The 26,689-nt window shown below is 43.9% G+C and overlaps 1 protein-coding gene across 1 annotated transcript in view; it reads right to left on the reverse strand.

Annotated features, from left to right (window-relative positions):
• PTPRT (protein tyrosine phosphatase receptor type T) overlaps positions 1-26,689 on the reverse strand; it is an 815,678-nt gene that overhangs the window by 103,184 nt on the left and 685,805 nt on the right. The window contains exon 16 of the mRNA XM_068986822.1: positions 22,013-22,161. Within this exon, the coding sequence (XP_068842923.1) occupies positions 22,013-22,161 (149 nt within the window). The remainder of the gene's footprint in view (positions 1-22,012; positions 22,162-26,689) is intronic.

Raw genomic sequence — 26,689 nt, forward strand, 5'->3', positions numbered from 1 at the left:
TTCACTTATCTTTTTACTGTCCACTCTATACTTCTTGTCTCTCTCTTTCTACTCCCCACCACCAATATCTTGCTAGCTTTATGAGGACAAGGAATTCTTCCCCACTTCATTCAGGTGATGGGGTATGAGAGCCTAAAATGTATCTGGCACATAGAAGGTGCTCAGCAAACACTGCTGAATGAATGCATGGCAGAAGGGTTCTCACTATGTTCTAACCACTGAAGAGAGCAATGCTAAAGACATCATCGAAATATGCCATCTCCCCAGTGGCCTCAGAAGTGTTTGCATTATCTCACATTATTTGGGAGGGAATACCTTATAGGAGCTGAATTATATGTAAAAGAAATATTGGGCTTGAAACCCTGATTAACTCTTACTACATATGTGACCTCGAACAAGTTACACTTTAATATCTCTAAACCTCAGTCTCTATAGTTGTGAAAGAAGCCTGCTGCCAATAATAACTGTCACTTCAGATATTCTCAGAATCAAAGGATATAACATATCACAACACCCTGCATAGCCCCTGGTACACAGTTAGGACCAAATAAATGTTAGTTTCTTCTGCTTTCTTCTTTAAAGACAATGAGGCACATTCCTTAAACATAAGAATAAATTGACTTTTTAGATTTTCCCAGATATTGGGAATATCCACAAGTGAATAAGCAGTGACTGGGAAACGAGGTGAAGGAGGAAAAAAAAAATGTTAGAAGCACAGAGGCCTCTGAAGGAGATGGGAGAGGTCACAAGGGTAGGGGCAGCAGGAGCCACAAAGCAGTTCTGAAGAATGTTCCTTCTGTCTTCCAGGCCTGCACTGGATGATGGAATCCAAGGATGCCATTACTGGTGATGAGGTCTTTAGAATTACTGATGAAGACACGAGGTATCTGTATGTCCCCTCCCTCTATGGTGGATTCATGTTGATGTAAGGCAGAAACCAACATAAAATGACAAAGCAATAATCTCCAATTAAAAATACGTAAATTAAAACACACACACACACACACACACACACACAAATGATGAGGACAAAGATACTAAGATCAGGACTTCCTAAGAAACAGAGTTGCAAAGAGCACCCCATCCACCTCTCCCAGACTAGTGCAATGGTCTCCTCCCATCTCCCCACCTCTACCATGGAATCAAACTGTAAGAGCAACCTTAGTCATCTCCATGCCTGCAGGACCTCGTTTTTCATGCAGTGGACAAGAATAGCCAGTTGAATACAGCATAGTTAAAAGCGAATTGTTGTGATCCATCTTGATCACAAAATTAACATAATGACTCATTCAACAAATACTCATCAAGCATCTGCCGTATATCAGGCTCCTAATACTAGTCTCCAGGGTTACAGTGCTAGCCAATACAGAAGTGGTCTCTGTAGTCTGGAGCTTACAAATTAGCAAAGAATCAAACATTAACAAGAACAAAACCTCTGAAATAAATATTTAAATGCATCACACTTGTAATAAGAGGGACTAGAAAAAACAGTCATTGTTTAGAGATTGGGGAGCCCTCTAAAAGATGGCAGAGAATCATCTAAACGATTAATAAGGGTAAACAATGAATGACAGAAAGAATTTTGTAGGAAGGGGGAATGGAATTGTGGAAGCCATGCTGTTGAGAAAATACTTTGTGTTTCCCAAGAACAGAAGGAAAGCCAATAAGACTGAACTATATTGAGGAGTCCAGAGAAAAGTTAGAGATAAGACCAAAGATGTAGACAGGAATCAGATCATTCTGAGTCTTACAGGCCATCAGTTCAGCTAGTTAGTTGTGTCTGATTCTTTGCAACCCCATGGACAGCAGCACGCCAGACTTCCCTGTCTATCACCAGCTCCCAGGAGCTTGATCAAACTCATGTCCATTGAATTGGTGATGCCATCCAACTATCTCATCCTCTATCATCCCCTTCTCCTCCTGCCCTCAATCTTTCCTGGCATCAGGGTCTTTTCCAATGAGTCAGTTCTTTGTATCAGAGTGGCCAAAGTACTGAAGTTTCAGCTACAGCATCAGCAACGATATGCATTTTAACTTCATTTTGAGAGAAAGAGGGAGCCAGTGATAGATTTTTACATGGACAGTGGCGCAGTGAGATTTTTATTTTTTTAATTATTTTTTAGATGAATATATTGTGATGTTTATTCTTTTTTTAATATAAATTTATTTATTTTAATTGGAAGTTAATTACTTTACAATATTGTATTGGTTTTGCCATACATCAACATGAATCCACCACAGGTACACACATGTTCCCCATCCTGAACCCCCCTCCCTCCTCCCTCCCCGTACCACCCCTCTGGGTCGTCTCAGTGCACCAGCCCCAAGCATCCAGTATCATGCATGGAACCTAGACTGATGATTCGTTTCATATATGATATTATACATGTTTCAATGCCCTTCTCCCAAATCATCCCACCCTCTCCCTCTCCCACAGAGTCCAAAAGACTGTTCTATACATCTGTGTCTCTTTTCCTGTCTTGCATACAGGGTTATCGTTACCATCTTTTATTTTTACATTGCAGAACAGGCTTGGCAAGTAGCTCTTTTATAAGTAAAGCATATTAACGACATTGAATTACTAGGTAAACCTCTGCTGAGGGGTCAATTTGCAAGGAGAGTGATGGGACAGTGAAAGAAGAGTTATTAATAAGAGTGCCCAGGGACCAGCTTTACAAGTACATGTATTTGTTAGAGCACAGCTGGCTGAAGACTCACTGGAGGACCACACGCGTCTTCACTGTAGCAGAAGCAGAAGTGACTCTGCTAGTGTGGAAGGACTCGCTTACTTTCTGATCCTCTGTCACATCTATAGATCAGAGGGAATTTCAGTCAACTCAGATCAAAGACCCTGAAGATGAAAGGGGTGTTCACCTTGGAAAAACTGAACTGGCCCAATGAGACATTAACTGAATAAGGACACTAATTTCAAAAATCAAACATGTCCAAGTATTTTCAGGCACCAAATCATCAAAATACTGACTGAAAAAGAAAATATACAGCAAGGATGGAAATTTAATCAATACTGCTAGGCTTAAAAACAGTCCCAAGAATGGAATGTTCTAGGACAGCCTCTATCACCTGCTTCATTACAAAGAGTTGGCCACACCAATCTGTAGTGACTATTAATTCTGTAAACAGGTATGTGTGTATGCGTGGGTGTGGATGTATGTGTAAAACAAAACGTCCATGTGCACCAGAGTTTTGTGCTAAGTCACTTTCCTTGAATCTGTTATATGCAGACACAATATTTACTTTTTGTTAGTCTTATTAACTCCCAGCCCAGTCCAATACATTCTCCTCACTATTATTGGGATGCTCTTTTTGAAACTGGACTCCATTCTGCTTCTCCACATCTCAAAATCTGTGCAAGCTCCTTGCAGAAAACATTACAAATTCCAAACTCTCTAGTTTTTCACAATCTTTAAGACACAGTCCTTAATTACCTTTGTAGGTTCATTCCCTACCATGTAACCCCAGGGAGTTAATAATCCAAATACTCCAGGGACAGCAAACCACTCATGATTACAAGTCCTAGGGAAAGGACTTCTTGAGAAAGGGATCAGGGTCAGCCTGATCTCAAGGAGAAACAGCACCTTGGACAAAGACACCAACATCTGTCTCTTGTCATTCACATTCTCAAGTTCCAGGGAAGAGTTAATTTTATTGATGTCTTTTGGACTCTGTCCTTTAGGGAATACATTTACACTCACAAGAAATTGTGCGTGAGAGCAAAAGCTCTTTAAAGATTCTGAAGACCTTTAGAGACCTTGACAACCATGTGCTAGTAACGGAAGAGTTATCACTGCAGCCTACGTGGAAACTGGGGCTGTGCAAAGTATTGCTACTCCTAGTCTTCATTTTATCAGCCAAGTAGACCTCTCACACCTTTGTGTCCAGGTACATATATTCTCTTTTAGGACAACAAGGTAATTTATCTCCAAGATGACCAGCATTCATTCCTTCCCTTCTTATAGGTATGTGCCATTTCCCCTATGGACAGGGGGAACCTGCTTCTGTACTGCTCACCTGTGGCTACTTTTAACATTAATATGGAGCAGAAATAATGCTGGCCAGTTCTCAACCTAGTTTTAAGAGGACTGGCATTCCTCCTGGCTTTCTCGGAACACTTGCTCTGGGGGAAGTCAACCATCTTGCAGTAAGTCTGACTATCATGAATCTGCCTTGCTACAGAGAAGACTAAGTTAGATGCATAGGAAGAGGAGCCAGCATCCCCAGATGTTCTAGTCATTTCAACCAAGGGTCAGACACGCAAATAAAGGAGCCATTTCTGCTCATCCCCAGCAGATGCCACTTGAGGAGGAAGTGAAGACCCAGACATATGGCCCGTGGAGAGGCATCCCCATTACTTCCAGCCATTCAGGTCATTCCATCTGAGTCTGCTCATTTTCAAGATATTCCTGTTGGTCCCTGCCCCAACTCCTAGACCATAGAATTAAGAGCAAAAATATAATGGTGGTTGTTTTATGCCATTAAGTGTTGACATGATGTCTCATACCAAAGCACAGGCAGCAATAACATGCTTCTTTTCTGCCTTAACAACCTCTGATTGCTTATTCTTTAAGATTCATCTCCTTCCTAAGACTTTCCTGGATCATCTTGAAGCATTCCAAGAAGCCTAATCCCAGGTCCCACTGATATTCTATCAGCTCATTTTGGCTTCTACTCATCTGAAAAACCAACACAGTTCAAATTTCTTCCTTTTTACTTAGCAAGTGAGTTTCAGTAACTAATGAAACATCTCAGCTCCCAAGACAAATCATGTGAAGAAGCCACATCTCCTTGACTATAGAGATTGGATCCATGTAACGGATGCCCATCATCTCCCAGAACATTCCCAGATAACTGATGTTCTCATGGCTACCTGTGAGGCCATCCAGCCAGTGGATAAGCACCATCTGTCATACCTCCCTCCTGAGTTTTCTTCCAAGACAGAGCCATATAGAAGCCTTTCCAAGTCTCTGCCTCTGTTTGTGTCTGGTCTGAAGACCACTGGCTGTTATCCTTCCCTTTTCCTACGAACAGAGGAATGATTGTATCACATTACCAGAGCAGCCGACAGTTGACTACTGTGGATATTCTGAGTAGCAGCTCCCAATTTTGCAGAAAAGGGACTTGAAAAATTCCCTTCAGTGTTGGCAGACTACAGGTTGGTGGCAAGGGGTGAAGATACGCTAAGATCTGGATATCAACTGTCTGGCAAAGAAACATTCTTTGATTCCCTTCTCTGCTGCACTCAATTCTGAATGCAAAAAGTAGGTCAACAGTGTATAGTGTCAGCTCTACCAGGCTTTCTAGATATTCCTTTTTATTCTTAGCATGGCTAAGCTTGAGTCCCATCTGTCTATACATCCATCCATTTATCCATCTATTCAACTAAAGAAGAATTTCCGGGTGTCTATTCTGTGTCACACACCATGCCACATGCTGGGGTGGGGACACAGCAGTAAACAAGCAGAAATGGTCCTCCCCTCCTGGATTCTGCCAACTGTCAGAAGAGATGCACCTTCAACACGCTTGGAAGATGAGGTCTGTACTGAGGAGACAGAATTCTATGGGAGCACCTACCAAAGGAATCCAATCTGGTCTGGGGGGAAAAGGGAGAAATCCATGAATTGGGATCTAAAGGAGTGAATTAGAGGAAGAGCGTGAGAATATCCAGTGCTCTAAACGGGGAGTTGTGAAACATTTCTGTTAAGGGCCAGAGAGTAAATATTTAGGTTTCGTGGGCTCGATGGTCTCAGTAGGAAATACTCAACGCTACTGATGGCAGCACAGAATCATCTATGCACATCTTATCTAAGATGTGAACAAATAAGCATGGCTCTTTTCCAATAAAGCTTTATTCATAAGAACAAAGAGTAGACTGGCTTTGGCCTGTGGGCTGCAGTCTGTCCACGCTGGGGGAGACAGAGCAAAGGCCCTGCAGGGGAACGGGTGCGGAAAAGGTGGAGCGGGTAGAGAAGGCAGCGTGGCTGGAGCGCACAGGAAGAGGGGGAGTGAAATGGAGACCTTGGGAGAAATGAGGGCAAGATCTGTATATAAGATCTGAATGGGGAGTTTGGTTTTCAGCTTAAGGAAAATCAGGAGCCACAGAATTGTTTTAAACCAGGGAGATATGAAGCAACATATTCACATTTGCCTTTAAGAAAATGAATGAGAGGATGACACGGAGGAATAAAAAGATTACTTAGGGGCTTGGGATCTTACTGAGGTCGGAGATGAGGATAACTTGGACAAGGATGGGGAGAGTGGATGCGGATGGGTTCCAGATATATCGAAGATGCAGACTAGTCCAAAGACGGTGTCGAGCTAGACGTGGAAGGTAAGGGAAAGGAGCGTGTCAAGACTACTCTATACCGTGTCTCTGCTAAATGTATCTCTGATATCATGCTTCACACATTTCCTCTTGTTTTACTGCCAAGGGATTGAAATTTTACTTTCATTTCCAGCCTCCACATAATTAGGGAGTCAATTCACATGGCTGGCACAGTGAAGAGTAAATCACCCGAAGAGAGATGAATTACGTGGTTAGTGGGCCAGAAGAGCCTCCCTTCACCAGACACCATTTTCTTTGTAGCTTCTACGCATTCCTCTGTTAGATGCACCATGCCATATCGCTGTGTCTGTGTTCCCTGAAATATCATGGGACTTGGGGGAGCAGAGCTGTCCTTATCTTGTCTGTGTGACCAACACTTAGCATTGTGATTGGGGGATCTTTTCACTTCACATCTGTCCACTCTACAGATAGGTGTGGGTTAGAGATATAACAGATATCTGGTGGCTTAGGTAGTTCCTCTCAATCCACTCAAGAGCATCTTACTGAGTCAGCTTAACTAAACATCATGGCATACTCCTTCAGAAGTACGTAGAAGACTATCTGGAAAATGACGGCGATGGCAATGTAGGGGACAAAGGGATTTTGCCTGTCCTTGGCACTCTGATCTTCCAACTTCCTTGAATTTTGCTTTGCAAAGATGTTTCCTCTCTGGGCAATGGGGCAACCTACCACCTGGGCAAGAACTTGACATGGGCTCCTCAACTTTTGTGATTATGTCAATATTATAGCCCCTTCACTGAATTTCCACTCCTAACCACCAATATATAAATCCGACTTTAGAAATTTAAAATTTTCTATTTTGATTCAGAAAAGTGTGTTTTGAATACTGAGATCCTGTCATAGTCCTGGCTGAGTAGGCAACTGTGAGGCCATCTAATCTATTAACTTCTTCACACTTCTCAATTCCATCACAGGGTCTAGGTGGATGACCAGAAGGTCTGTAGTTGGACTAGTCACATAGCCCCTTTCACAGACCCTTGTTTTGCCCTCAGCTTTAATTGACTGCTTTTCTGTAGGCATTGCTAATAGCTAAGTCCTGGTTAAATGTTCTTGTTCTTCCATTAACTTGCTAAGTGACACCTGGCAATGTGTTTCATCTCAACGTGCCTCAGTTTCCCTATTCATGGAAGTCTTCAATCACTTTGTATGTATAATGTAGCAACATTTATACCTCCAGGCCAGACTCCCCTGCTCAGCCCCAAGCCTCAAAATCCAACTGCCAGCTTGACATTTCTTCAGTGACTCAACAGCACTTCAAACCTACCTGTCTAGATTTGAATTTCTCTTCTGCTTCAACTCTGGCCTCTTATTAGGCTCTTTATCTCATTTAATGTCATCACCAACCACTTAGACTGAGCGTAAGAAGAAAAGAGAAGATTCTGGACTAAGTTCTGGGATGTTTGAATGGGTAGAAGAAGAACCAAGAAAGAAGCATAAGAAGAAATGGCTGGAGAGGAATAAGAAAATCTAGGAGGGTAAAAGTCAAGATGCTTGCTTCTTGGAAGGAAAGCTATGACAAATCTAGATAGTGTGTTAAAAAGCAAAGACACCCCTTTGTTGATAAAGGTCCATATAGTCAAAGCTACAGCCATATGGTCTTTCCAGTAGTCATGTAGGGGTGTGAGAGTTGGACCACAGAGAAGCTGAGTGCTGAAGAATTAATGCTGGAGAAGACTCTTGAGAGTGCCCTGGACAGCAAGGCGATCAAACCAGTCCATCCTAAAGGAAATCAACCCTGAATATTCATTGGAAGGACTGATGCTGAAGGTGAAGCTCCAATACTTTGGTCACCTGATGCTAAGGGCTGACTCACTGGAAAAGACCCTGATTCTGGGAAAGACTGGAGGCATAAGGAGAAGAGGGTGGCAAAGGATGAGATGGTTGGATGACATCGTTGACTCAATGGACAAGATCTTGGGCAAATTCCAGGAGATGGTGAAGGACAGGGAGGCCCGACATGCTGCAGGTCATGGGGTCACAAAGAGCTGGACATGACTGAGCAACTTATCAGCAACAAAAGTCAAGCAAAGAAAGCATTTCAAGGACAGGCTGCTGATAGGTGAATCACAAATCCAGGTTCAATCCTGGGTCTGGTTTCCTGGAGTTGCGTGTCCTTTAGCAAGTTACTTAAAATCTCTGCACCTTAGTTTCCCTATCTGCCTCATAGAACTGTTGAGAATAGGAAAGGAAACGACACACATAAAGTACTTTGTTTAGGAATTACTCACAAAACGTTAGATGTAGAATTATTATCAATGTTTTCAACTTATCGAGGCTGTAGCTTGGAGCTGAGGGAAAAGAAAAAAGGTCTGGTCTCCAAGCTCAGATCATTCTGCTCCCTAGCAACTGTATATTCACATTTGCAACATCACTTCTTTATCCCTGATTACTTTAACAAGCACTTCCTAAGTGCCCTGTTGCGGTTCAGGACCACCTGGGAGGTGCAGAGAACAATTCTATTTTCTTCTCAAGATGTAGTGGCCTCGCATAAATTGTCAAAAGCAACTTCAGCTTTGCGGCTTTCCTGAATCTCTTCCTCTTCCTGAGGAAGAATGGCTAGCCAGCTCACAATGAAAAGTGAACGTCTGTGGCTGACAAAAATGTTGTCCCTACTTATTCATAAAGGAAAGCAGAATCGATACAAATTGAAGAGAATATGAGGCCAGGCTCCAACAATATGCTAGAGCACCTAACACTGGGATCATCCTAATTTCCAAACTGGTACCCTTCTTGGAAAGTGAATTTAAGCCAGTGAACTGAAATCAGGAAATGCAAGTTTCTTCTCAAGCAGGTTCTTGCTACCGTTCCAGCTGTATTTCTGGCCAAAATGATCTCAAAAGAAAGCACCCTATACCTCAAGGCCCCTTCCTCGAGCTCACCATATCCTTTACACTTACAAGCCTTTCTCCTTTCTATCTGGGAGGATCTTTTTCTTGCACTTTCTTCAAATCAAAATCCATTCCCTCACAGACAGTACTGCCTAACTCACTTAGGCAGAATTAATCACCTGCTGAGTCTCTGATCAGTGTTCCTAGGGCTCTATACATGCCTTTTCTTTATCACTTATCACATTTATTGAAACTAATCCACTTACAGGTCTCCTCTTGGAGGACAGTAATATCCTTGAAGGCACAGACCATGTCTTATTTATCTTTACAATCCCTACCCTGCTTGGCATATAGTTGGCAGTCAATGAATATTTAAAGGAACACCTCAGCTATTCCCATAACCAGGAGATGAAAAGTATAATTCAATCTGAGAAGGTTCGATTTGTGCAGAAATCAGATTGGGGGTCTACAGAAATCAGAAGACAAACCATTCTTGACTATACTTCCCTTCTCTGAAGGGGACCAGGGGACAAGGACCAGAGTGGTTACAGCTCCCAACTCTAGCCCAGGTTTTACTACTGACTCAATGGCTGACCTTGAGAAAATTTTCTGGGACTCAGTTCTTTATCTTTAAGATGAGAAGGCAGGGACAGATGGTGTCTAAGATAATTCTTAGTTTTGATGGTCTATTACGTCCCCCTTTGAGTCTAATATCCTTCTCTGACACTTAGTTTAATTCCTTAATGTATGTGAAAGAATTTGTTTACTTTCTCAAGGCATTTAAATTTCCATTTCCAAGGAATGAACTATTCCACTCAACTCTGGGTTGCCAGGAACTTAATAAGTGTGTCCTTTAAATCTGTCAGCCAAGAGGATGATTGCAAAATATTCAATAATCGCAATAAAATATTCAATAAAACTGTGGTGGCTAGCTTGTAACATTCAATTCTCCTGGATTCAGTTTAATCCTGGAACAACCAGAAAATACAATTGTCCCTGCAGACAGAATTTTGTGTTTTTCTTTTTATTCCTTTTCACAATGTTCTGATGAGCTTTTAGTTTCAACGTGTGACTCATGATTGCTTTTCCTTGTAAATTTCCACTCCTTCTAGTCTGATTCTCAGGTTGTTAGCTGTTCAGACAAAAGGAGAGAAAGTTCCAGAGATGGTTTCAAAGGGACCCCTGGGTTTAGGAGCCGTCACTGCTATATACAGGCTTTAGCAGCCTTCAGGTCCAGCATCTCTAGGAAGCCCCTCTTCTTGGTGGATCCACCTTGAGAAAGGGGAAATTAGCTTTTCTCTCTCAGTGTGCCTGCAACTGTACTATCAAAGTCAATCCGGCACACAGAAAAACTAGGGCTTTGGAATCTCATAGTCCTGGGCTTTACTACTGGCCAGCGATTCTCAGACTTTAAGGTGCCTCAGTATTACCTAGAAGGCTTTTTAAAAAGAGTGGTTGTGGGGAATACCCTGACGATCCAGTGATTAGAGCTTAGCACTTTCATTGCTGTGGGCCCAGGTTCAATCCTTGGTTGGGGGAATTAAGACCCCACAAGCTACAAGTGATTGCTGAGCTCTATCCACAGAGGTTTGGGTTCAGCAGGCCTGGTGAAAGGCACAAGAAGTTGCCTCCTAGAAGATCCCAGGTGATTATGATACTGCTGATCTGGGGACTACACTTTGAGCAAATGTCTCAATGTCTGTCTGAAACTGAAAACTTTAGTTTCCTTCTCTATAAAATGAAAGTCCCTTGGACAGCAAGGAGATCAAACCAGTCAATCCTAAAGGAAATCAACCCTGAATATGCATTGGAAGGAATTGATGCTGAAGCTGAAGCTCCAATACTTTGGCCACCTGATTCAAAGAGCCGAGTCGTTGGAAAAGACCCTGATGCGGGGAAAGATTGAGGGCAGGAGGAAAAGGGGATAACAGAGGATGAGATGGTTGGATTGTATCACTGATGCAACGGACATGAGTGAGCAAACTCTAGGAGATGGTGCAGGACAGGGAAGCCCGGTGTGCTACAGTCCATGGGGTGGAAAAGAGTCAGACATGACTGAGCAACTGAACAACAACTCTATAAAACACGGAGAATAACATCTATCTTACAGAAGGCGGCATATAGGAATGATCTTGGCTATGGGCTTAGGGGTGTCACACAGACCCAGGTTTAAGTTCCAGCTTAAAAGCCTGCTATTTAAAACTATGAAGCCTTAGGCAAGCTCCTTTTTATTATTTAAAACCTCAGTTTCCTCACCTGTAAATCATCAGGGATAATCATAACAGTTATTTAATCTTCCCAGCACACCAATGAGACAAGATAATGCACATAAAATGCTCAGTTGGAAGCGAGCTCATAATTAATGCTCAATAGATAATAGCTGGTATGATGAATATTAGTAATCTAATAATTATTATAATTTGAGGCCCCAAACTGGGAGGATTAAGTGAGCTCCTTGGCTGACACAACCAGATATCAAAAATATCTTAGTACTCTGGGATAACAGGGTCAAATCCAACAAGAAGGCACAGCACAGATGAAATAGAAAGTCTTTACCTGGGCCCCTCAAATCCCTCCCGCATAAGCTCTGCAGGAGGCAGAGCCATGATGGGCATTTGGAGGTTAATTCAAACGTGAGCAGTGTGTTCTGAACCCAGGTGTGTAGAGAGTGAGGGGGTAGCAGTTCTCTGAACTTCCAGTTAATTTGGCCCGGCACAGACTCGGAAACCACACACTCCACGGACATGGACTAAATGGAGACAGATGTGCCAATCAAGATTTTGAACAGATTGGAAAACAGAAATGTGTACTGAGGAAGGCTGATAGCTGATGTGGGGGCTGCTTAGCCTGAGGGAAGGACCTGCAGGGCACACAGCTGGCAGCAGTCCAAAGCTGGGGCTGGGAGCAGCAGGAACGGAAAGACTGATTTCATTACCCTGTGTGACACCAGAGGGCAGACATGGGCCAGCGTCTGGTTGCTGGCCAATCCATACTCCTGTGCACAATCAGGAGTGAATGGATGGAAGTTACAGAGAGTAGATTTCAGCTTAAAAGAAGACAGAAGTCAGTACCAGAAGAGCTGGAACCAGATACAGGATTGCAGCTAGAAGATCTTGCATGAAGTTCAGGTCTATCATTCATCCATACATACATATTTAGATCATGCAGAGATGCTCATTGTTGGATCATGTGTCTCCCACAACAGGTTGTGAGCTCTCTCTCTATGCATCTATCTCGGGCGGGGGCCAGCTCAGGAGTGCCCAAGGATGGAATGGGACCATCTGGCCTGTGGCTCCAATTCCTAAGAAGTTTCTTGTGGGACAATTCTCATGGGTCCTTCCCTGCGACAGGCATTTTGGGCTGAGTAAACCAAGCAGAGGCCCTGTCCCATCAGTCAGAAAAGCTATTAACATTGATCTCCTTTCTTTCTTTCACCCACTTTGTGATGGAGAGAAAGCTTAAGGTTGCAGGAAAGACAGGACGCTTTGGTTTCGAAAGTAGAACATCCTATCTGAGGTCCAAACCTCACCATTTACTCGCTGTGTGATCTGAGGAAGACCTTGTTCCTCTCCTGAAAAACGGGTCTGATAATAAACATACCAACTGGAGAGGGTTACTGTTGGGATGGATTAAGATCCATATCTAGGCATGCTCATCACAGAGCCTGGCACTTGGTGGGAGTCTGACTGGCTTCATGCAGGACACTATGGTGGTAGCAGCTTCTGCCCATGTGGAGGAAAGGCTGATTGAGCATCAGGAGAGGTGTGGAACCCTCCCTCTCTCCCAGCCATTAGCAGCCTCACATGGTGAGAACAGTTGAGTGGTGATAGCTACATTCCTAGTGCAGGAGAGGGAGCTTGGGTTCTGGAGTCAGATAACTCTATTTTGGCTTCCGATCCATCTCCATTCTATGCATATGTGTGTTGCTGTTGTCTTCACGACCAAGATAATCACGATGGTGTGATCACTCACCTAGAGCCAGACATCCTAGAATGTGAAGTCAAGTGGGCCTTAGAAAGCATCACTATGAACAAAGCTAGTGGAGGTGATGGAATTCCAGTTGAGCTGTTTCAAATCTTGAAAGATGATGCTGTGAAAGTGCTGCACTCAATATGCCAGCAAATGTGGAAAACTCAGCAGTGGCTACAGGCCTGGAAAAGGTCAGTTTTCATTCCAATCCCAAAGAAAGGCAATGCCAAAGAATGCTCAAACTACTGCACAATTGCACTCATCTCACACATCAGTAAAGTAATGCTCAAAATTCTCCAAGCCAGGCTTCAGCAATACATGAACCGTGAACTTCCAGATGTTCAAGCTGGTTTTAGAAAAGGCAGAGGAACCAGAGATCAAATTGCCAATATCTGCTGTATCATGGAAAAAGCAAGACAGTTCCAGAAAAACATCTATTTCTGCTTTACTGACAATGCCAAAGCCTTGACTGTGTGGATCACAATAAACTGTGGAAAATTCTGAAAGAGATGGGAATACCAGACCAGCTGACCTGCCTCTTGAGAAACCTATATGCAGGTCAGGAAGCAACAGCTAGAACTGGACATGGAACAACAGACTGGTTCCAAATAGGAAAAAGAGTGCGTCAAGGCTGTATATTGTCACCCTGCTTATTTAACTTATATGCAGAGTACATCATGAGAAACTCTGGGCTGGAAGAAGCACAAGCTGGAATCAAGATTGCTGGGAGAAATATCAATAACCTCAGATATGCAGATGACACCACCCTTATGGCAGAAAGTGAAGAGGAACTAAAAAGCCTCTTGATGAAAGTTAAAGAGGTGAGTGAAAAAGTTGGCTTAAAGCTCAACATTCAGAAAACGAAGATCATGGCATCTGGTCCCATCACTTCATGGGAAATAGATGGGGAACCAGTGGAAACAGTATCAGATTTCATTTGTTTGGGTTCCAAAATCACTGTGGATGCTGACTGCAGCCATGAAATTAAAAGACGCTTACTCCTTGGAAGAAAAGTTATGGCCAACCTAGATAGCATATTCAAAAGCAGAGACATTACTTTGCCGACTAAGGTCCGTCTAGTCAAGGCTATGGTTTTTCCTGTGGTCATGTATGGATGTGAGAGTTGGACTGTGAAGAAAGCTGAGCGCCAACAAATTGATGCTTTTGAACTGTGGTGTTGGAGAAGACTCTTGAGAGTCCCTTGGACTGCAAGGAGATCCAACCAGTCCATCCTAAAGGAGATCAGTCCTGGGTGTTCTTTGGAAGGACTGATGCTAAAGCTGAAACTCCAGTACTTTGGCCACCTCATGAGAAGAGTTGACTCATTGGAAAAGACTCTGATGCTGGGAGGGACTGGGGGCCTGAGGAAAAGGGGACGACAGAGGATGAGATGGCTGGATGGCATCACCAACTCGATGGACATGAGTTTGAGTGAACTCCGGGAGATGGTGCTGGACAGGGAGGGCTGGCGTGCTGTCATTCATGGGGTCGCAAAGAGTCGAACACGACTGAGAGACTGAACTGCCTGTGTTGCCGTTGTTTAGTCACTTAGTCGTTGAAAGGTCAGGGCGAGGTTAGGACGAAAGGTCAGGGAAAGGTCAGGAGTGCTGAGGCATGCCCGGGCATGTCGGGACATGCCCCAGCAGAGGGCGCTGCAGACACACCCCGGAGACGGGCCGGCAACCAAGCCGACCAATCAGGAGCCCACACGAAGCCCTCACCGTCCAATCAGGAACCGACACGGAGCCCTTGAACACCAATCACCGCTGAGCCCGCGTTTTCTTCCTTATATGGGAGCCCCGGCCAGGGCTATAAAACCTCTTCCCCGCCCCTCACACCTCGCAGACTCCACAGACTCCCTTTAGCCCGCAGACTCCCCTTGCTTCGCAGACCCCCCTCGCTTTCCTGCTTACCCGCCCCCGGGAGTTCTACCCGAGAGCGACCGCCCAATTAAAGGCCCTGTTCAACGGTCCATAGGGGTGGTTCCTTCTTCCCGCAGCATTTCTTACAGTCGTGTCCTACTCCCTGCAACCCCGTGAACTGCAGCATGCCAGGCTTCCTTGTCCTTTACTATCTTTGTCCAGGCCAGAATACTAGAGTGGGTAGCCTTTCCCTTCTTCAGGGGATCTTCCCAAACCAGGGATCGGACTCAGGTCTCCCGCATTGCAGGCAGATTCTTTACCATCTGAGCCACCAGGAAAGCCCAGGAATACTGGACTGGGTAGCCTATCCTTTCTCCAGTGGAACTGCCTGACCCAGAAATTGAACCAGGGTCACCTGAATGGCAGGTGGCTTCTTTACCAGTTGAGCTATCAGTGAAGCCCTAGTATTTTCAGAGTTTGCTCAAAACTCACGTCCACTGAGTCGGTGATGCCATCCAACCATCTCATCCTCTGTCATCCCCTTCTCCTCCTGCCCTCAATCTTTCTCAGCATCAGGGTCTTTTCCAGTGAGTCGGCTCTTTGAATCAGGTGGCCAAAGTACTGGAGCTTCAGCATCAGTCCTTCCAATGAATAGTCAGGGCTGATTTCCTTTCGGATGGACGGGTTTGATCCCTGCAGTCCAGGGGACTTTCAAGAGTCTTCTCCAGCACTGGCTTTCTTTACTCCAGTTCTTTGAATCTCAGTTTCTTCACTGATGAAATGGGACTAATATCTAATTTATAGGGTTCCTAGGAAGCTTAAGAGTGGGATTTATATAAAGTATACAGTCTAGCACATTGTAGCTGCCAATACAAACGATCTTCCTATTTGGGTTTTTGTTACTAGAGAACACAGAGCCAAATTGGAATTTGAAAGTTGCCAGCCTGTCTATTTAGACTAAATTTTCATGTAATGGAGCTATAGTTTAAAATAACCTGGCCTTGACCCTCTTGTCTTCACTTGTGTTTTCCTGATTCTGATTATCTAATTCTCATACAGCTATTTTTCGTAGGTACTTTTATGGATGTTTTTCTAAATTTTTGTAGAACTAAGTGGATAAAACCTAATGTCAGGAGAGACATGTCCTTATTATGCTGCTGCAAATAATGCCTGTGTGATCTGGGGTATGGAGTCTGTGAACCTCAGTTTCTTCATCTGTAGAATGGGGGTAAGAATAAACTTGCTAGTTCTCTTATGGTGCAGGAATAAGGATATACAGCTCCAGGGTTTTACAAAAGAACTTTTGTAAACTATGAAGAATTTAAAAGTAGAAACACCTGTCATATATTTGCGATGATGCCCCATTTTATTCATTTTTATAATTACGCCCCTCCCCAAACTATGCTCGTGGACTCAGGATGGGACAGGCATATACTAAGCAATGAGAAAATGGCCACTGAATGTCTCTTTCAAACCCTCAACCATGCTTGCTTCTTTACTGAACAGATAGCTTGATGGCCCAGCATGGGATGCTCCTAAGAGATAAACTGCCTTCACCTACCAGACATGAAACCATTCAATAGAATAGAAGCAAAAAATGAAGATGGAGTTTACTAACAGTACCCAATGGGCAAGTGAGTCTGTCAAATGCTATTACAGGAAGGATAGATAGCTAAGCCTTGTATCACAGAATTCAACAGTGATTTGTTTTGAAGCATTTTGATTTGGGTTGAAAATAAACAAGCAGAGAGTGAGACTATGAACAAAAGACATAAGGAAGATTTAAACAGGGATATAGAAAAGAAAGCACTAGGAGAAAGACCCAGAAAATGATCCCAGGGAGCCAAAGATCTCAGAAAAAGAACAAGCAGGTAAACAGGGCAATAAGATCAAAATGAGATTACTTAATAAAAGCCAGCAATCCTTTAAACGGAAAACAATGGACATTGTTGACAAGCACTCCTTTTTCAAGAATGCCAAAGCTCTCCAGAGCAACGGCCCACCCGACAGAGAGCCATCAACCCTGTATCCTGGAGGTCACTAGCCCTCTACAAAATTGGGAGGCTTGAGGGAATGGATGCTGTAGAACTCAGTGGTCACTTAGAATTGAAAATCCGGGCAAACAAACTCACACAGTTGGGTGCCAAGGTTGAATTCGGTCAGGGGCCACCTGTTCCGTAATGAAATAATTGCTCAGGGCAGGTTTCTCTGTAATCTTTTCCAATGTGACACCTATTCTCTGCTCAGTGCTGCCTCAACATTTGTGAATAATCTCAGGGCCTCCTAAAGACACTGATGCAGAAGCCAGTCACTTTCCTAATGCCACAAAAATAGATTCAATTTTGCATACATCAGGGTGATTTCAGGAGCAATTTCCACATCGCCAATGTAAGCATTACTTACATTCCGCCCCCCCTCAAATCACATCCAAGTGGTTCCACAGAGCATTTTAAAAGGTACCTGATGCATTTCAGGGTCTTCAAAAGAATCTCCAGAACATGTCTGTGGTTCTAGCCTGAGGATACCAGATAAACAGACAGAATCCTAACTACTCATTGATTCATACAAATGCAAAAATGTCTTAATGACTGAGTATAATGTTGATTGAATTTTTTCTTTCTTAAAAACAATATTAAAATAAATGCACATCCAATATGTATATATACACACGTCTGTGTATGTATGCATGTCATGCCTGTGTGTATATAAATATAAAACACACACACATCAATCTTGGAAAGACTGTATCTGGACTTTAAAACATCTAATTAGATTTGATTGGATCTGCCGCTTCTTCCTCACTGGCCAGCCAATCCATCCCAGTCTTGGGTGCTTTCATCTTAAACAGTCCAAGCTTTAGCCCATGGGGGAAATGAAAGTGGTATTTTCCCCTTGAAATCCAAGAAACTGGTGTTCCCCAGGTTTGCACTCGTGGTCAAATGCCTATAAGTTGGGTGTCATCATGTCTGTTGTGTGTCTCTGACCACATCTCTTTGGTCTTCAGAATCCTCCCACGACATTTTTACAAATGGAATAAGTGTGCACAAGTGCTTGGCCTGGACGGGAAAGAGTTTGGTCAATAGGTGCCACTTGGCCAGCACGTGCCAATCGCTAGACCTGCTAGTGAACTCCCTTGCCCAGAACAAAAGCAGGAGAGTCAGTGACAAGTTAACACAGTCAGAGGCAGGGCATGGGGTCGGGGGCGCTCAGCGTGCACCTACAAGGAGAAACCAAGCCCAGTTCCCTACCATCCCCTTTTCTGCCTCTCCTGCCCTCTGCTGGAATGTACAAATCCCAGAAATTCACCTGTGTGGAGAATGGATTCAGAACTGACTCTGTGGGGAGACCGGGCTTCCCTGGTGGCCCACTGGTAAAGAATCTGCCTGCCAATGCAGGAGACGTGGGTTCGATCCCTGATCAGGCAAGATCCTACCTGCCGAGGAGCAACTAAGCCCACGCGCCACAATTCTTGAGCCTGAGCTCCAGGGCCCGGGAGCCGCGACCACTGAGCCCACGTGGCCTACAGCCTGTGCTCCCAGTGAGAGAAGCCGCAGCAAAGAGAAGCCCGCACACTGCTCCTGGAGCATGGCCCCTGCTCGTTGCAGCTAGAGAAAAGTCCTCGAGGTGACAGAGACTCCGCACAACCAAAAGGAAACAGATTTATTTATTTATTTTTTTCAAAAAGAACTGACTTTGTGGTTAGGCAGACTGTAAACCTGCTCTGCTCTCTGAGGAACACAAGCTAAATATTTGCTCATGAAATAATCAGTATGTACTGTTAAGACTCTGCCCAATTCTCAACTTTAATAAGTGCTCAAACTTAGCATCACCAAGAGTGGGCAAAGTGATAGCTTTGTGATAGTTGAGCAGAGTGATAGTTTCTACTGAAATGATGCAAACGGAAGTATGTACACAATGTCACCTGTGCAGCAGTTTTGCCAAAACGTTTAACCTGAATATGGTCATGATGAAAAAATTCAGACGAATCTGGACTCAGGAGTATTGGACAGCTGGCCTGGATTTTTAAAAGATGTCAGTATCCTGAAAGGAAAACTAAAGGTCGGAGAACACTGTAGATAAAAAGGTGATGGAAATGTGGAGGTCAGATATAAAGGAGCACCTTGACTGAATCCTGGATCCAAAAGATAGTAACAAATAAAAGAGACAGCACTTTAGGGCCACGGGGGAAATTCAGTGATGGACTGGTCTATCAGAGACTGAAACAAGGTCACATTTCTTGGGTAAGATAATTTTACTGCAATTATGCTGAAGAGCTGTCCTCGTTCTCAGGAAACGTGCTGCATTTTCTGGAGGTGGGAGTATCACGATGTCCAAAACTTACATCTAGATGGTTCAGAAAATTGTGTATATATAGTGTGTGTGTATATACTGTGCGTATGTGTACCGTGTGTGTGTATGAGAGAGAGAAAAACAGAGGGAGAGTGAGTGCCAATGTTGCAAATTGTGAACAACTGGTGAACCTAGGTAAAAGGTGTATGGGTATTCATTTTACTATTTTTTTTCAATCATTATATGTTTCAAGCAAAATCTCTTTCCTAAGGCAGCACGTCAGTATTTGAAACCCTCTGCTGCCTCTTTCAAAGTTCAGTGCTTCTAACCAAGTTGCCTGTTAAGAACCCCCCGCGTGGCTTTTACAAAATCTATATCCCTGAGTCCCACTCCCACTCCTGGTGCCCCAGGAGGTTTTGATTCAGCAAGTAAGGTGCGGGGCCTAGATACATGGATTCTGTAAACGTCCTCAGCTAGGTGCTGTGCTGTGCGTGAGATTAGGAATCAGGGGTCTGCGGTAGCCTCGGATCCTGGATCCACCAGGAAACAGCTGTGTACCAGTGCGCAGGTCAGCCAAACACTGAACTCTGGATGCCTCATCTATAAAATGAGAACAAGCATAGGAAGCATCTCACAGGCGGTGCTGTGGACAAAGGTGGTCCATAAGTGCTTGTTTCCTTTCTGTCTTCATCCTCTCATAGACCCCCGTCATCCCAAATTGATCTTATCCATGTGTTTTTGTTTTTGCCTTTTCATACTGTTCATGGGGTTCAGGAATTGCAAAAAACATCTACTTCTGCTTCATTGACTATGCTAAAATCTCTGACTGTGTGAATCACAACAAACTGTGGAAAATTCTTAAAGAGATGGGAATACCAGACCACCTTACCTACCTTCTGAGAAACCTGTATGCAGGTCAAGAAACAAGAGTTAGAACTGGACATGGAACAATGGACTGGTTCAAAATTGGGAAAGGAGTACGCCAAGGCTGTATATTGTCACCATGCTTATATCACTTATATGCAGAGTATATCATGAGAAATGCCAGGCTGGATAAAGCACAAGCTGGAATCAAGATTGCAGGGAGAGATATCAACAACCTCAGATATGCAGAATATAACACTCTAATGACAGAAAGCAAAGAGGAACCAAAGAACCACTGGGTGAGGGGAGTGAAAAAGTTGGCTTAAAACTCAACATTCAAAAAATGATGATCATGGCATCTGGTCCCATCACTTCATGGCAAATGGATGGGGAACAATGGAAACATTGTTTTCTTATTTTCTTGGGCTCCAAAATAATTGCATATGGGGACTGCAGCCATGAAATTAAAAGACGCTTGCTCCTTGGAAGAAAAGCTATGACCAATTTAGACAGCATATTAAAAAGCAGGGATATTATTTTGCTGACAAAGGTCTGTCTAGTCAAAGCTATGGTTTTTCCAGTAGTCATGTATGAATGTGAGAGTTGAACCATAAAGAAAGCTGAGTGCTGAAGAACTGATGCTTTCGATCTGTGGTGTTGGAGAAGATTCTTGAGATTCCCTTGGAATGCAAGGAGATCCAACCAGCCAATCCTGAATATTCACTGGAAGGACTGATGCTGAAGCTCCAATACTTTGGCCACCTGATGCAAAGAGCAGACTCATTGGAAAGACCCTGATGTTGGGAAAGATTGAGGGCAGGACGAGAAGGGGATGACAAAGGATGAGATGGTTGGATGGCATCATCAACTCAATGACATGAGTTTGAGCAAAGTGTGGGGGATAGTGAAGGACAGGAAAGCCTAGCATGCTGCAGTCCACGGAATCACAAATAGTCAGACACAACCTCCTGACTGAACAGTGAACAATAACAATGATGAAGTGATTTTTACAAAATATGATTTCTTCCCTTTGCCAATGGCACAGTGTAGAGAGAACATGTGTCTCTGTTCATATTCCTTTAGGTTTCCTGCTTTCCCCAATTTGGAGCAGAAGCTGGGGAATCCAGCATTTCGATGAAAATTAGAAAAAGAACCGGCTTTCAGAAACATAAGAGCAAAAGTCAGCTCTCTTGAGTCTGATTGCCAAGATGGCTTTAGGTTACTAGCCCTGAGGTTCTCCTTTGGACAGGGGTCAACCCTGAAACCATGGCCACTTCTATTAGCTTGAGATCCTGTGTTAACTCTGCATAAGAACACCATTGCTTTTGACTTAATGCCACTTGGGAACTGGGCAAGGCTGGGTAGGCACGGATTCCAGGACTGAATGAGTTACGCGTCAACCATGGGGCTTTGGAGAAAGCACTTCTCTGAGCCTCAGTTTCCTAAGCTGAGAAATGGAGAGGGTCGTAACCCATAAGTCATTTACCTTTCATGGTTTATGTGAAACACTGCTTTGAGAACTCTACGACACGCAATTCAGTATGGCATATTTTTCTCCTTAAGTGTGTAATCCTGCTCTCCTTCTTGTTTCTTAGTTTTAACCTGCTTTCTGTGCACAAGCAGAAGTTAAGATGACTTGCCGTTATTTCCATCTGCTTTGGGATGGATTCTGGATGGGTGCCCCCAGTCTTTCTCAGGGAAATTTCATCCAGATGATCCCAGGGAAGCATCCAGCCCCCATGTCCTACAGCACCTGACACTGGGAGGGGTCAATAGCAGAGGTACCAGGGTCAAGCTGGACCACAGATATCCCCTTCCCCTTGGTTGGCCCAACTTACCGAATCCATTCACATCCTGTGAGCTAGAGGAGAAGCCTTCATCATTGCGGCTGGAGCTGAGCTTGGCAGTGGGTTTGTCGGCCGAGGCCACGGGCCCCATTTCCCTCTGCGCTCCACTCTGGGTCTCCTTCTGCTTCTTGGCCAGCTTCCTTTGGGACATGTGCAAGGGGAAAAATCACAGTCAGATAGTGACAGTTGCTTCAAAGGGCTGGAAGTTCAGACTGCTCTTTTCCCACCCATCCTCAACCCCCAAACCCTGGGGCATTGCCTAGAAACAGGGTCAAGGAAGGTCCTCCAAGGTCAAGGTGGGATAAGCCTAAGTCATCCTGAAACTTTTAATGGCTTCAGTTTCAGAAATATGACATTCATTCTGCCTCACCCCGAACAAATGGTGTGTTCTTTACTGAGCTTAAAATGGGAAATAATGAGATTTCCATAACATTTCTCTAACTTTAAAAGGGAGACGTGGTCATGTGGAATTTGTCTTATGGGGCTCTGAAGGATATGCATAATGAAGTCTGGCCCTTCTCCATGATTGAGCTCATAAAATAACCCACAAAACAATGATGGATTGAAGTAGGGCCTGGTGGGGACAGGGGGTAAGAGTGGACGTTAGTTAGCCCTATAGCTCAAAAGGATAAAAGTTAAATCAGATTACAATAAATTTAAATTAAAAAAAAAAGGTAAAGCAGAACTAGATGTACAGTTATCCCTATAAGAACCCTCAGAGCCAGATGGGCATTTAGAATAATGGTGACGATGACAATGATGACAATGATGATGGCGACCTGGAGCAGCCATGCTCAAACTCGTGTACACCAGAATCACTCAGCGGAAAAAGCCCCCAGATCTCTGAGTCATACAAGGAGGACAAGGACTAAATGTCTGTATGGCCAGCAAGTTCCCCGGGTGATTCTAACACCAGCCACTGGGATTGAAACCATCAGCTCTGGCATCAGACAGACCTGGGTTCCTATCTTCCCTCCACGCGGCCTGTGGCTGCATGAGGCAGGGCAAGTTCCTTAACCTTGTTACGTTCTGAACTTCACAGGCCAACCTCAGAGGAATTAAATGAGGACTAAGTGAGATAATGTGTATGGAACACGGTGCCTGGCACACAGCGAATGCTGGACATGTGGCAGCTGCTCTTCTTGCTTTTGTATCATCACCACTGATTCAGCTGCATTCCACTGCGGGAGTCCTCTCTCCACAGGCCTGCTGTGGAATCCCACACTCCCCCACCGCCCCCGTATTATATCAAGTGATGGAGACTTTGGCACCTCACTAGGAGACTGAGAGTTAAAAGTTCTTGTGTGGATTTGAAATCTTCTCCCTTTAAATGTCAACTATTGGGTCTTAGATTTATTGTCAGAGATATAAAACTATGACTAACCTGCACATGGCAGTTCTTCAAATATTTGTAAATAAAAAAAACCTCGTCCCTCTGAGTTTACCCAATACGTACCCATCTAAACATAGTAACTTTGCTCCTATGATATGCAAAGCTATGGGTTGCATGTAAAATATCTGGAGGGCAAATTCTTTCAGGTCTCTCGCTCCATTTTTCACAGGGCTTGACTTCAAATTCAATCCTGGTCACTCTTACTTTAACACAGAAAGAACAGATGTTCCAGAGAAGTCACATTCAGCACTGCATAGAAAATTTCCAAAGCTGAGCCCATCTGATAATGAAATAGGCAGTTTTAAGAGGTAATGAACCCCTGTCAGAGGAGGTATTAAATGCAATGATAAACCTAGGCTTCCCAGGTGGCAGAGTGGTCAAGAATCTGTCTGCCAATGCAGGAGATGCAAGACATGCGGGCTCGAACCCTGGGTCAGGAAGATCCCCTGGAGCAGGAAATGCAAGCAGTTCCAGTATTTTTGCCTGGAAAATTCTAGGACAGAGGAGCCTGGCAGGCTACATAGTTCATGGGGTCACAGAGAGTCAGATATGACTGATATCTGTGTGTGCACACACGCACATATACACACCCAGGAATATTTTAGAAACTTTTGCATTCATGCTTGCAGGCTAAGCCACTTCAGTCATGTCCGACTCTTTGCAACTCTGTGGAACTCGAGGTATAATACAGTGACAGGAGAGCTGTTTATCATCTGTGGGTCCACAGGGACAAGCAGAGGGAGCGGCCACCAGGACCCAAAAGGTGTTGTGAAGAGGAGGCCGCCTGTGTAGAAGCAGTGATCTTCTCCCAGAGGATCCAGCCAGTGCTGGATGACCTCACAGGAAGGGACCCGGAGGCCCAGATCCCCTGATTACATCCTCCCCTCCCGCTATGATCTGTCAGAGTGCCTCATGCCAAAGGCATGGCGTCCATTCAGAGCTTGCTTTACAGACACAGAACATAAAAGAGAAGCATCTTGAGTGGGCCTGGACTTGGGAAGAGAAGAGCTTTCACTTCTCTCATTCTGGCCACAGTTTGAAGACAAACGCAGCCTAAAACGGAATTATTCATTTTAAAAAATTGTCCTGGGGCAAGGAAGGGGGCTCAGGAATAGAAGTGCATCTTCCGGTTAAAATGCTCTGGCCACAGGCACGCTGCTCCACTAGTGAGACTATTCCAGGCAGACAGCAAAACCGTAAGAAATGAAGCATTCGGTTACTTGGGCCTTTCCTCACCATTGGCAGGCAATCAGCCAGCAGGCAGGGGTATGTGAATGAAAGAAAAATGAGTAATTCGGCTTCTGATGACATTTCACAGTTTCATTCTTCATTTATTATCAAAAAGGAGTGTGTTTAAAAATGTATATGTGACCTTCTTAATCATAAATTTGAAAAGATATACAGCAGACCCTCTGCCTCCATCTGAGTTCTGTTCATACTGCCCCAGCAGGAAATAAAAGGAAATCTGATAAGAGAGTTCACTTTCAAACTATAAATGAGTATGTATTGGGGTTTTGATATTTCCTTAGGGCAGAACTCCCAACCAACCTCATTCTATTCAGGGTAAAATAATATGGAGAGAGTTGTCTTAGGCACAAATCATTGGTTTCCAAAGGCATAATAATAATAAAAAGACCTTGGCTGCCTCTATGAAAAGTGGCATTTTATAGTAATGTTTGGGTAGCTCTGAACATCTGGGTAAAAAAATTTTTTAAATGGAGCCTCTCCAAAGCATATATTTAAAAATTGGACAACTCAGGTTTTTCACATTCTTCGTTTTTAGCCCATGGTTGACAGGATGTTTTCATGGTAATGATGATGCTACCTAAAATTTAAAAAAATGTAGACAGGTGTTGCAGCTACAAAATGGAAATGAAAGGTATGTAGAAGGAAATAAAACATAAAACCGTACTTTGGGGATCTTATTCATAATTTAAGTATTAAAAACCATCCTAGTAATTTAGGGGAACTCCCCTGGTAGTCCAGTGGGTGAGATTCCATGCTCCCAATGCAGGGGGCCCAGGTTCGAATCCTGGTCCCAGATCTAGATCCCACACGCTGCAACTGAGAGTTTGCAAGCCGCAACTAAAGATCCTGTGTGCTGCAATGAAGATCGAAGATCCTGTGTGCCGCAACTAAGACCCAGCACAGTCAGATAAATAAATAGTTTAAAAAAAAAAAGTAATTTAGGGGAGATCGTATTCACTCCTATGGTCACAGAACTTAGCTGATTCCCCTCCCTCTTCTTCCTAAAGAGAGGGGAGCATCCAAACTAGTGAGCGGGGCATATCAGACCCTCAAGCGTATGGCTCCAGGCTTTAACTTGACCTTATCTTCCACATGCATCTCCTCTTAGGGAACACTAGCTTCCTCACTCCCCTCTCCTAAGCATCCCTCAATACTCCTTACTCCTCAGTGTGCCCCTGTTCTTCTCCCCGGACCACCTCCTCTTTATCATTCAAGACTCAGTGGCATTCAGATGTCACATCTTCTCTTGCTCCCCCAAAAGATATACGGTTCTCTCTTCTGGGTGGACTCTTCCACTGAACACATTTATTTAGCCCCTACATGTGCCAGTCCCTGCTCGATGGAAGATCACAGTGGCAAACACCAAACATGACCTTCACCTTCCTAGGACACAGAGACTAATGACAGAGACAGGCACTAGACGGGGAAATATAGAAATCGACATAAAATCACAAACGTGATGAAAGCCAAGAAGGAACAATACATACGGCGAGAGGAGAGCAGCAAACAGCTGGTTTGGACCCTGTTAGAGGATCATGGAGGGCCTCGTTGCCATGTGAACTAAGCACTTGACTAACCCAATTGCAGTGATTCAACTCTCCTACCCAGGAAGGCAAGCACCTCTTGGGTGAACTTCTTCCAACCTCCTGGACCTACTCCAACCTCTTGCTGAGTGTCTGGCATGTAGCCGGTAAAGTCTACAATCTGAAGCGCAGAAAAGACTGTCATTCTCTGACTACAAATTATGACCACTTAAAAACAGATATATGCAAGGAAAGAGGAAGAAAAAGTTGCATGAAATTAGTTGGGGACCTGAAATATTTCTACTTAATGAATAGTTTTGTCTAACAACTTAGCATTTCCTTCCTAGGATGTCTGAAGAAATGATGGAATATGCATAGAAGGCAGAGACTTCTTTTTCTCCCTCACAGCCCACAGAATGGCCATAGCAATAGAATGCTTAAAAAAAAAAAATAAACCTTCTATGACAGCCACATGGAACATGGCATGGGTCGTATAACTCACAC

The sequence above is a fragment of the Capricornis sumatraensis genome, chromosome 15 (assembly GCF_032405125.1).
Source record: "Capricornis sumatraensis isolate serow.1 chromosome 15, serow.2, whole genome shotgun sequence".
Taxonomy (NCBI): Eukaryota; Metazoa; Chordata; class Mammalia; order Artiodactyla; family Bovidae; genus Capricornis; species Capricornis sumatraensis.